The sequence below is a fragment of the Bubalus kerabau genome, chromosome 8 (assembly GCF_029407905.1).
Source record: "Bubalus kerabau isolate K-KA32 ecotype Philippines breed swamp buffalo chromosome 8, PCC_UOA_SB_1v2, whole genome shotgun sequence".
Lineage (NCBI taxonomy): Eukaryota > Metazoa > Chordata > Mammalia > Artiodactyla > Bovidae > Bubalus > Bubalus kerabau.
Genome location: NC_073631.1, coordinates 108,379,954 through 108,393,015, shown reverse-complemented (window position 1 = coordinate 108,393,015; position 13,062 = coordinate 108,379,954). Strand labels below are relative to the sequence as shown.

Genomic DNA, 13,062 nt, shown 5'->3' with positions numbered 1-13,062 from the left:
TCACTGCTGTCACAGAAGGTGCTCTGCTTTAGTGCAGATAAGTGTATACAGCTCCTGGCTATACTGAAGATTCCCTGAAGGTGATACCACACTCAAGGCAATTTCTTAGATCATAAAATCTGGATTTGGTCTTACCCTTCAGCAATCTGTTCTCAAGCATAGACTGAACAGCTCTGACCAGGAGCAAAGAGTTTAGAAGTTACAAATCTCTCTGTATTTGCATTCACATGAATGAACATGGAACAAACCCTGAAACAAGACATTTGAAAGATCACAGACACCAAGTCTCCTTCTCAAGGATATTGGGCTAACATTAGATACTAACACACCATATAATAAGGGCTTCCCAGGTGGCACTAGTGATAAAGAACCCTCCTGCCAATGCAGGAGACATAAGAGACGTGGGTCTGATCTCTGGGTTGGGAAGATGCCCTGGAGTAGGAAATGGCAACCCACTCCAGTATTCTTGCCTGGAGAATCCCATGCATAGGGCTACAATCCTATAGGCTACAGTCCATGGGGTCACAATAAGTTGGACACAACTGAAGCAACTTAGCATATATGCACATCAACAAGACAGACCAAATCAAAACATTCTTAGATTCTATACCATGCCAGATGTGAGCTTATTCATATAAAAAAGAAATTCTATTTTCTTTTTTAATATAAATTTATTTATTTTAATTGGAGGTTAATTACTTTACAATATTGTATTGGTTTTGCCATACATCAACATGAATCTGCCACAGGTAAACACGTGTTCCCCATCCCAAACCCGCCTCCCTCCTCCCTCCCAGTTGCCTGGGGCTGGTGCACTGGGACAACCCAGGAGAAATTCTATTTTCATAAAAAGAACTTTGAACATGTAAGAATGAAAGCTGAATAAACTCAGAACTTCAAAATATATTTTATTATTAAAGACAGAATTAGGGGAGTTCAGGGAAAGAAGACAATCAGAGAACCAGAACATATTTCACTTAAGTGGCAAATAATTAAGAAAACATATAGGAGATAGGGTACAGAAACCATTACTATTAATCAGGATCTCTGAGGTCATCTGCCCTTATGATTAATTATCCACAAACACCTGACTTAGTGTATATCTCACATCAAAATCTTAAGAGAAAGGAGATGGGCTCGAAGATGGGGAAAAAAAGACTAGCACAGTTATCATGAAATACAGGGAAAGTGCTTCATTTATTGTTCAGATCCCAACTTCCTTGGGACCAGCCAAAAGCAAATGTGTTTGTGAGAGGCCAAATCCTAAACTGGCCTCCAAAGTTCCCACCCCTTGGTGTACACACCCTGAATAATCCTTGAGCAGGTGTAGGGCTATGAAGAACAGGGGATGTCACTCCTGTGATTAGGCAATATAACATGGCAAAGACGGAGGGCTTTGCAGATGTAATTAAGGGCCTAATCAGTCAAGTGTGAGTTAATCAAAAAGGAGATTCACCTGATTTAATCAGCTAATGTCTTAGAGGAGGAACTGAGCCCTTCTGCTGGCCCTGAAGAGTCCAGCTGCCATGTTATGAGAGTGTTACATGTTGAGGAACTATGGGAGGCCCCTAGATGCTTGGACTTGACACCCCCACCTGAAAGCTGGCAAGAAAATGGGGCCTCATCCTACAAATGCAAAGAACTGAATCCTGCCAATAACCAAGAGCTTGGAAGAGCACCCTGAGCTCCAGAAGGCACACAGCCCAGCCAACATCTTAACTGTGGTTTTTGAGAAGCCTGCACAGAGGGCCCACTTGGGCTGTGCTGTGAGCCTAATCTACAGAAACCATGACACAATAAAAGTATGCTGTTTTAAGCTGCTAAACTTGTCTTGCTGTGCAGAGAACAGAAAAACCAGTATGGTATTTGATACAGGCTAGAAACAACTATAAAGGAAATGAGAAGACAGTGGAATTGGATTGGAAAGAAGGGGAAAGGCCAGGCTGGCTTCTTAGGAGGGCAGCACGGGTGTAGTGAAAAGAGTTCTGTTCCACGTCCCAGCAGTACCTGGGGCACTCTATGAAGCTGCAAGTGAGCCACCACCCTCTCGAGGTCTCAGCTGTTCCACTAAAAATATAATGGATTGTAGGACTGGATTTCAGCTCATTTAGGTCTGATACACAGAGCGCTCATCGTGTGCCGGGCAGTGTAGCAGACACAGGAACGCAGCAGCGAGCAGCCCCTGCGTCCAGGGTGCACGCGTTGTATCTCACCCCACCCACCCGAGGGCCTGGCACCTGAGAACTCCGCCTGCAGCTGTGGAGAGGCAAAGGGGAAGACCACAACTGCCACCGGTCAGAGAGCTGGGATAAGGCATGAGCCTCTCCAAGAGCGAGGCTTCTATGGTGACTTTTCAGGCAGCAGGTGCAACTGTCCTTCTCGCCTACCTGCCGCACTCCAGGTCTTGGCAGTGGAACCTCAGGCAAAGCAGGGTAGCCACTGACATGTATCCAGAAAGCCCAGTCTCGCCTCAAAAGAAAAAAAAATCACCAGAAACAAAAAGATGGTTTCTTGACAGATTATGAGTAGTATTAAGAAAGGCTAAACCACATAGAGAAATGAGATAATTAGTTAACTCTAATAAGAAAAATGTTTGTCTAAAAAACATCTAGCAACTAACACGAGGTTCAAGTCTTTTTAACACTCATTATTTCAAGATTACAGCTATTTTTTTTTTACTTCATTTCATCAGGGGATACATAGTCTACATTGGCAAAGAGAATTGGATTACCTATCATAATTTAGAAAAATGTGATCCTTTCCATGCAAAACATGAAAACTCAGTTTTGACATCTGGAGTTTAACAAAACAAGCACTTGGCATTGCTTAGAGAGCAACAGCTCTGGTTTCTATTCTGCTTTTCACATTACTTTCTCATTTTATTTCAAACTTAAAGAAGAAATAAGAAAAAGAGAACAGAAATTTCATTAACTCTACAGTAAGTTAATTATAAGTTAATTTTACAGTAAGTGAATTTTACTATTGGCAGTTTTCTAGAGTAAGGGCTGACTCGATCTCCCTCCCATGTCGTGGACACCTTCCATAGAATTCTTCAACAGGTCTGATTCCTCCTAACCACTGTAATCTAAATATCCTTAATCACTCAGTCGTGTCCAGCTCTTTGTGACCCCATGGACTGCAGCCCGCCAGGCTCCTCTGTCCATGGGGATTCTCCAGGCAAGAATACTGGAGTGGGCTGCCATACCCTCTTCTAGGGGATCTTCCCAACCCAGGGATCAAACCCAGGTCTCACCACATTGCAGCCAATTTCTTTACCATTTGAGCCACCAGTGGAAGCTCATGAATACTAGAGTGGGTAGCCTATCCCTTCTCCAGGGACCTTCCTGACCCAGGAATCAAACCAAGGTCTCCTGCATTGCAGGTGGATTCTTTACCAGCTGAGCTACCAGGGAAGCCCAATATGTAAAGGCAGCCATGAGTATCTCAGAGATGCGCCAGTGGTGGGTTCAGCAGAGGAAGAGCTGGAGATGATGGCAGAGAGGCTAGCCAAGGCATGAAAGCCACGTGAAGAAGCAGCAGCTAGAGACTTTGGTTTCAAAGACTCAGGTTTGACACTTTCATCCAAAAAATGCCTTCCACCTACAAGCTACCAGACTCAGTCCAGCTCCATCTCCTACATCTGACATATCTTGGGGACTCAACCATTCTGTACTCCTGTACACAGCCTTTTTCAATGCTTCCCAGAACTGTGCCCACATCACCATCAGAAGGCATCTAGAAGGCAACTAGCCAATAGCAGCTGTCCACCTGAGCAAATTAATTCTTCTCTTAATACACTGTATGAACCTAAACATTCAGAAATTGAGCAAACTAAGCATGTTATTAATAAGCATGTGTAACCAAAACTATCAATATACATATATTTATTGTCTTCCCAGCTTCTTTCCCACCACTTTATGAAGAGGTGGAGTTCTTATTCTCTTGGGTTGGTACCATGTCTTGGCTACTGGAATTCAGGTGTTTGCAGGGAGAAGGAAGTGCCAAACTACATCATTCTCCATGGCTTGCGTGCAGCAAGGATCAGTGTAAAAATATAAGCAGCAGCAGTAATGCTGGGGCAGAAAAAGTAAATGGTAGCGAGGGGACCTGGCAGATAGGGGAGCTGCTGCTGCTGCTAAGTTGTAGCCGACTCTGTACGACCCCACAGATGGCAGCCCACCAGGCTCCCCCATCCCTGGGATTCTCCAGGCAAGAATACTGGAGTGGGTTGCCATTGCCTTCTCCAAGATAGGAGAGCAGAAGCTATTTTCTCTGGTTCCATAAGTATGAAAATTTGGGAGGAGAAATAAGTAAGATAGACAAAATTTGGGAGACCCTCTAGGAAGCATGGCTTAATGCCCCTTCCCTTGAGAGTGAACCAGACGTAGAGACTTACCTCTAAACTAGAATGTCTGGAAAGGGAAGCAGAGTAAGCAGGCAGTGGAGAAACCTGCAGACACTACCTTAGGGCAATCCAGTTTAACAGGACCAATGAATAGTCATGATGACATCATGTACCCCTGATGTGATGTGATGTGATAAGAAGGGTGCCTCACCTCTGTTGTACTCTTCCCCAAAGGCATTCAAACCGAATCTAACTGTGAGGAAAACATCAGACAAACTCAGGTGAAGAGACATTTTACAAAATGCCCAAACAGTAACCCTCTAAGCTCTCAAGGTCATGAAAAACAAGGAAAGACTGAGAAACATCATAGACCAGAGGAGACCAACACTATCTGCAATGTGATATCCTGGATTGGATCTTGGAACAGATAAAGAACATGTATGGGAAAACCAGTAAAATTTGGATGAAGTCTGTAGTTTAGTTAACAGTTAGTGTATGAATGCTGGTTTCCTGGTTTCAACAAATGCATCAGGTTATGTAAGGTATTAACATCAGAAAAGCTGAGAGAAGAGAATATAAGAACTCTACATACTCTCTTTGCAACTTTTCTGCAAAATAAATTAAAACTTTATTTTTGAAAAGTTACATAAAACCCAGTTACAGAAGGCTGTTCACATGACAATCACATTTTTAACATTTTGGGACTTGTGCTTTTCCAGAGGAAATTTGGCAGATGGAGGTTTTCCCCTCACAAGATCATGCTAAGAAAAGAGTTGAGCGACAGAGATGGCAGACAGGATGTTCTGGATATCTGCTCATCCAAAGTAAAGTGTCCACAGTCCCGTGCTAGCACTAACCCTCAATGGGATGCAAATCTCTTGACCAGCTCCTTGTAAGGGGAATTTAAAGAGGGGCGCTTGGGGCCACTCACAGAAAGGCACCATGCTTCAAAATCTGACAGGTTTGGGTGTGCCTCCCCACTCAATCAGTCAGAAGCCATGTTCTTAGACAAGTCAATTAAGCTCTCAGAGCTCCTGGTTCCTCCTAATGAAGAAAGTTTTGAATTTACCTAGCCTGGTTCCTACAAATTAATGGCAGTATTTTTCTTTCCTTCCTTGGTGATTTCTCTCCATTTTCACTCCTGTCAACAAAGTAGAGGAACATCTGAAGTCTGCTGGTATTCACAGTACACAAATATAAGAACTGGGATGGTGTTTTAAAAAGGTGATCAGCTCTACACAATTCCAGAATTTCTGGACAGTAAGAGTGATGATAGGAGACAGGCCTTTAAAAACAGGCAGAAAAGTCAAAGATATAGAAGAACAAGTGGGAGTTAGGTTTTTCTGAGTAATATCAATATATTTGATTATTTCTTGAGAGCCCTGAATTCAGGTAATTATATAGTAATTTTCCCAACTATGAAAGCAGCAAACTGAGACAAATAATTTTCTGTATTTAAAATAGGTCAGCACAACATTATAAAACAATTATACTCTAATTTATATATATATATATATAATAGGACTTCCCTGGTGGCTCAAATGGTAAAGTGTCTGTCTACAATGCGGGAGACCTGGGTTCAAGCCCTGGGTCAGGAAGATCCCTTAGAGAAGGAAATGGCAACCCACTCCAGTACTATTGCCTGGAAAATCCCATGGATGGAGGAGCCTGGTAGACTACAGTCCATGGGATCACAAAGAGTCAGACATGACTGAGCAACTTCACTTTATGTATAAAATAGGTCAGAAAATCATGAAACAAATCATTACTGTGTTTAGACACCTCATTTGCAAGCGAGTTGTACACACATGGAGCCATCACCAGGGCCTCAGGCTCCTTCCTCCTGACATGAAGCTACATTCCTGCCTTTTCCCAGACCCTACCCAGCCCTCAGCCATCATCCAGAGAATAAGCCAGCTGTTCTGACGTGAAGTTACTACTGGCATGCCCAAAGAAGACTGACCTTACACCCACCCCAGCCGCTTGGGGAGGTTGGCGTGCAGTCTGTGCCCCTCCCCCTGCTGTGGTCCTTACCCTTTGACCCCTCTCCTTCTCCCTCCCCTCCCTAATGTCCATTAACTTCTATCACCTACCTGTTGTCAATTTCCATGCCAGGCAAATTCTCACACATCCATGGAGTTTCTCTTCTCCCTTTTTCACTTAAGGAATCAAACTGGCCAAGGGTCAGTTATCTAACTCCTTAGGGAGTTTTATCAAATTACCACTTCCACCTTTTACTCACTCAGGAAGAACAGGAAGCAAGCATACAAAATTCGAAAGAAAGTCCCAGCTTCTCCAGCGCTCTCTGAGAAGCAGTGGGCAGATGAGAGGCTACATCTCCAGCCTGAGCTTATAAAAAAGAACATTATTGGGAAACCTACTCTAAATGCTTTCAGTAAGCTTCAGTTTCACTGGAAAACTCTGGCATTTGAGGCTATCTTAAAATTTACATTCAATTTATGCTTTCAAACACTACTGTCCTCTTCCTCTTAATCCCTTCTTTCTTTTGTTAGTGTTTTGTTTTGTTTTTTAACTGGAACAACTAAAAAAAGCTGGTAACAATGATCAGGGAAACCCAAAGTCACATGTTTAAGTGAAATCTTAGCAATATAGAGAAACCTTCAAAATACTTGAAAAGGCCAAGAATCTCATTTAGTTCTTCCATGAATTGTATCTACCTTCCCACCCTCTTTCTATTGGCCTGCTGCTACTGCTGCTGCTAAGTCGCTTCAGTCGTGTCCGACTCTGTGCAACCCCATAGACGGCAGCCCACCAGGCTTCCCCGTCCCTGGGGTTCTCCAGGCAAGAACACTGGAGTGGGTTGCCATTTCCTTCTCCAATGCATGAAAGTGAAAAGTGAAAGTGAAGTCGCTCAGTCGTGTCCGACTCTAGCAACCCCATGCACTGCAGCCTACCAGGCTCCTCCGTCCACGGGATTTTCCAGGCAAAAGTACTGGAGTGGGTTGCCATCTATTGGCCTATTCCTTCCCAAATAGTAGCATTCAAAAGAAATCGTAAAATGGTTTCTTCTTTAATGTTCCTACTTGTTGGTTTAAAAAACATATCTCACATAAACTCCAGGGCCTAAAAATCCAGTATCTACAGGATCCCATAATACTTATTTGGGAAGGAAACTAAGCACCCACAAGATTTCATGTCTCCCCTACCTCTCTCAGATAAATAGACAGATAGAGATAAATAGATAAATATAAATTCTAGCAGTCTTAGGGTGAGATTTTCAGGTTGGATACATCCTGCTTCAGACATCATTTTGAATACTTTTTTCTTGTCCTAGAAAATAAAGCTTTATAATTGGACATTTTTCTACTCTGTCACTATGTCTTCCCAGTCATCTTGTGACACAGGGGAAAAATAATTGGATTTTAGAATCAGAAGATGAATTGGAGCCTTGGGTCTACCCTCTCCTAGTTTTACTGTTATGAGTCATTTACTTTATCTGTTTGTACCTCAGTTTTCTCAGTCATATAACGGGCATAATGATAGCTACATTACCAAAGAAATTGTGAGGAACCAATAAAATAGCATGTGAAAATGTAGCCCAGAGAATATTTGGACTTGTAGCAGTTAAAAGTTTAGCAACAAATTCCCCAGTTATAGCTACCATAGTGAATATTTCATGATGTTATACAGACATTGTCCTGGTGCCTGCCATTCATTTCAGAAAGTGACTCTTCTCAAGAAAGAGTTTGAAGAAAGAGTCTCAAGGTGAGGGAAGGTTCTAGACTTTCTTCAAATAGCAAAACCTAATTTAAAAAATTCCTAATACAAAACCAATATATCCAGTCCAAATAGGAAATAAATGAATACAATATAAGACAATCAAGAAATGAATTAGCAGAACTTTGTCAATACTAGAAAAAGAATCCAGATAAACTCGAAGAACAGTTATTCACGCAGCCTTTCTTAGTGAGGAAAAATAGAATTTTGACATCAGAAGACCCCATAGCTCCTTTAGATAGACCAACAGACAGATAATTTCTTACTGTTTATATTTTAAAGTATGTAGTTTGTTCTGATTATCAAAGAAATATATGTTCATCATAGAAAACTTGGGAGGGGGTGGAATTACTCAAAACTTTCTGAAAGTGAAAGTGTTGGTCACTCAGTTGTGTCCGACTTTTTGCAACCCCATGGACTGTAGCCACCAGGCTTCTCTGTCCATGGAATTCTCCAGGCAAGAATACTGGAGTGGGCTGCCACTCCCTTCTCCAGGGGATCTTCGTGACCCAGGGATCGAACCTGGGTCTCCTGCATTGCAGGCAGATTCTTTACCATCTAAGCCACCAGGGAAGCAAAACAAAACTTTCTACCTAAAAATAATTGTTGTTTTCAATTTTTTTGCATATGCCTTATTTATTTTTATTTCATTTAGTAGTATAAGTATTTTATCAGATCATATAAAAATGTTCCTTGACTATAAAATGGTAAATAGCTACACATTACTTCATCATAAAGATATATGCTATTGTACATACTTACGGTATAGCATAAGTTATTTGAGTATGGCAATAGAAACATCAAACTATAGAGTGGAAAAGAATGGAGATGTTTATTTTTCATAAACAGTCCTGGAGTTAAGGTAAGGCAGTTCCACAGTGTTAGGAACCAAACAGCCAAGTCTAGGATGAAAATCTGCTCCACTATCCCCAGGCCGTCACCTCATCTGTGATGCAAGACAGCCAATCCCTGTATCAGTGTTCCAGCCCACAGAAAAGGAGAAGGGGAAAAAGGAAGGCAAGCATCTATTAACACCCATTCTGGGGGCACCTCCTAGAAATCATATACATAGCTTCTGCTCATACTTTATTGGCAGAACTCAATCATATGGCAATACCTAATTACAAGAGAAAGCTACCAGAATTCTAAGTAGCTAAAAATTCTGTAACTATGAATTTATGGGGGAAAAGAAAAGATGTTGGGGTCCATCAGGGTTTCTGCTATTCCTTCAGAGTTATGATGTCATAGTGCAGCTTAATCACTCTCAGCAATCCTTTTATCTCCTAATCTTCAGATTCTAATCTAACAGATATCTCCAAGTTTTGGAGTATAAAATATTGGTTTGGGTAATCTTACTGAATAGTCAAGATTCTGGTGGCTGGGATGAGAAATATCAGGTAGACTGTAAAATTTGGAGATTTCTTGGGATAATTTTTAATAAGGAAAATGTTATTTTAATAAGATCATTTTGAGATGTGTAAATATTACATATCCTGTAAACACACAAAAAACTATATAAATTACTATTTCCCAAATCCCATTTCAAAACATCAGTATTTCAACTTCAGATTTCTATTCCTCTGTAGCCACAGTCCTGCTGTTCCAAACAAACAAATAAACAGAAAGAGCAACATTCTGGAGAATTATGCAGTGCCCATAAAATTCAGTACATAAATTCACACAGAGATGACGGAAGTTCACCAAAGGTCAGGTGTTTCCATCACCAGTCCAGTGACTCCTCTCAGCTTTCTACTGAAGTCCGTATCATAAAAGGGTCAAATCTTTTGTAAAGTGGCACTCAGAATGTGTTGATTTCACTCTTTGGCATATGCTTCTGAACTTGGCTTCCCAGATTTGAAGATCCTTAAAGGCATCCTGGATTGGGCTTCTTTAATGCTGGTCACTTCCCTCCACCCATCAATTCTGGCCCTCCCCTTTTTTCCAGAACAAAAGTAGAAATTCAGTCCTAAGTTTCCTGGCAGTTACTGTCCCTCAGCAAGTTGAGGACCCTTTTTTCTACATCTAACATAATGTACACCTATCTCCTTTGATGTTTCTCTTTCCTCTCTTGTCTCTCTGAAACTTTCCCTTCCTCTTTTCCTCGCTGCACCCTCTTGTTATGCCTAAGCCAGTTGAGTGGCTCCCGATGACCATTTACCCATTGCTGATCCCTTACCCAGGGTTCCTCAGCTAAACTTCAAAAATTTAACTAATGAAGTGACCTCTAATATATTGCTTAATTTGGGGGAACTACCCATTACACTTCAGTAGCCAGTGGAACAGTGTGGTGATTTCCATGATCCAGGGATGTGATGCCCATGCAAAACACACAATAAGCAATGCCTCCAACAAGTTCCTTATAGAAAGTGCCTGATTTTAGAATATTACTAAACAATATATTGTAGAATTAACTGAAATACAGGCACTTAAAGGTTTATGGAGTCAGATCAGTAATTACAAAAATGAATTTCTCAGATCACTGGGAAAACTACCAACAAAGAAAATCTTGCTCCCCCTGAGGTGACTTTAGCACCATTTATTATTGAAATCCCACTATTTATTGAAACAAAGAATATTCTTTGCTTTTGTTTTCAGTTTAGGATGTGTGAGAATAATAAGAAGAGAATGTCCTGGAGGGTAAATGGTGGACGTAATAACATAAATAGACTTGGTTCTCAAATCCATCCCTATAGAAGGAGGGAGATAATGGAGCAGAGTAGCAACTGAATATGGAATGTAGAGAATGAGGAAACAGATCATCAGCTTCATAGCACCCACATGAGCTTCAGTCTGGGGATTCCAAAGAACAGTGGCACTTCTCTGCATCTTCTGTATATGTCTCTTCAAGGAATTGATTAACAAAGAAGCAGAAGTCACATTAATGATGAATTGGAGAAATGAGCTCAAGACCAAAGGAGTCACCAAAGACAAGAGTCCCTCATTGATGTCAAATACTGTGCCATTTCTCATAGTCACAAATTCAAGAGAGGGTGCCAACTTTCTGAGCATAACATACAGGAGAGTGGTGAAGACAGAAAGTAGCATACAGACCAGCAGCAGCCGGGGCATCTTGGTGGAGAGATTTCGTTTCAGCAGGAGAAACACTGAGTGTTGGTAGTTAGCAATCTTCACACAATACAAGACGTTGAGCAAGGTTACAAACCAAAGACTACTAGAGTCCAAAAACATCCAACATGACAGGAAAAAATAGGATAAGGAGACTGACCTTTCCACATTTGGAGAGATGATGACAACAACATTCAGTAACAGTATAAAAAATCTGGTGATGCCCAAACTGAACAGGAGTCTGTCAGAAGAAGAGATCCCGTGGCTTTTGATGCAAGTCTTGTAACTGACCACTACAATGAAGAGATTCACAATGAGTCCTACAAAAGTTAAAATTTCAGAGACAACGACAGAAGAAAAAAAGACTATCCGAAGCATCTTTACTCATTGAGGACTCAGGAGATGCAGTGCTGATGCTGGGAGCAAGGAAAACTATTGTAATGTACAAGTAGGCACCAGTACCAAGCCAGAAAAGATATTTCCTATTTTAATTTCCCCACTGTGGCAAATGAACCATTAGTGGTCTAAGAGCCAGCTGCTTTTACTGAGATGCAAATCTTCCAAGGATTGCATTACTATTTCTTCATTCATATCCTGTTTTCCTTAGAAATGCCTAATTAAAACCAACAAAGTGAACCTGGGAGTCCACTTCTCTGGGAGAAGGAAAGCTAGAAGGAAAAATTACAGCAGACTCCAAGGTTATCAAAATCAAATGACTGAATTCTGGTCCAGCATGTCTGGACTTCTCCTCATTGCAACCTCAGAATATGGTGGGAATTCCCATGCCTTGCTCCTGCACACACACACACACACACACACACACAAAACCACGGGTGGCCACATCAAACAGGCAACACAGAGTGAGCAAGCAAGGCAACAATTAAAGGAAAGGTTGTATCAGAGCAGATATTTCCACTTAACTATCTACAAAATTGATTACTACATTGAAGTAATTATGTTGAAATATTATACCTACCACATTTAAACAGAATAAACAATATAGAGTAAGATACAAGAATTACATCTTAATAGTATCACCAGCTCCAGGAGTTGGTGATGGACAGAGAAGTGTGGCATGCTGCAGTCCATGGGGCCACAAAGAGTTGGACACGACTGAGCAACTGAACTGAACTGAACTGATAAGAATTAACGTTCAATACTTGAAAACCAAGGTTTGTAGTTATAAATCAAAAACATAGAGTGGATTCACAAACACAAAAACAAGAGAACTCAAGCATGATACAAAGAAAACCTTCAAACCACAAAAGGAAAAACAAAAAAGAAAAAGAAATACAAAATCAACTGGAAAACAAGGTTAAAAGCAGCAATAAATACATATCTATCAATTGTTTTTGTTCACTCAGTCATTTCAGACTCTTTGCAACCCTGTGGACTGCAGCACACCAAGCTTTCCTGTCCTTCAATATCCCTTGGAGTTTGCTCAAACTCATGTCCATTGATTGAATCAATAATGCCATCCAACCATCTCATCCTCTGTCGCCTCCTACTCCTCTTCCCCTTAATCTTCCATAGCATCAGGATCTCTTCCAATGAGTTGGCTCTGCACAACAGGTGGCCAAAGATTGGAGCTTCAGCATCAGTCCTTCCAATGAATATTCAGGGTTGATTTCCTTTAGGATTGACTGGTTTGATCTCCCTGCTGTCCAAGGAACGCTCAAGAGTCTTCTCCAGCACCACAGCTCAAAAGCATCAATTCTTTGGCATTCAACTTTCTTTATGGTCCAACTCTCACATCCATACATGACTACTGGAAAAACCATAGCTTTGACTATATGACCTTTGTCAGCAAAGTGATGTCTCTGCTTTTGAATACACTGTCTAGGTTTGTCACAGCTCTTCTTCCTAGGAGCAAGCATCTTTTTATTTCATGGCTCTAGTGATTTTGGAGCCCA

At 41.2% G+C, this 13,062-nt stretch overlaps 1 protein-coding gene across 1 annotated transcript; it reads right to left on the bottom strand.

Annotated features, from left to right (window-relative positions):
• Positions 1-10,636: 10,636 nt before the first annotated feature.
• Positions 10,637-11,763, bottom strand: TAS2R4 (taste 2 receptor member 4). The gene has a single exon (XM_055589541.1). The coding sequence runs from the start codon at positions 11,525-11,527 to the stop codon at positions 10,637-10,639; it is 891 nt and encodes a 296-aa protein (XP_055445516.1). The 5' UTR covers positions 11,528-11,763.
• Between the last annotated feature and the right edge of the window lie 1,299 nt (positions 11,764-13,062).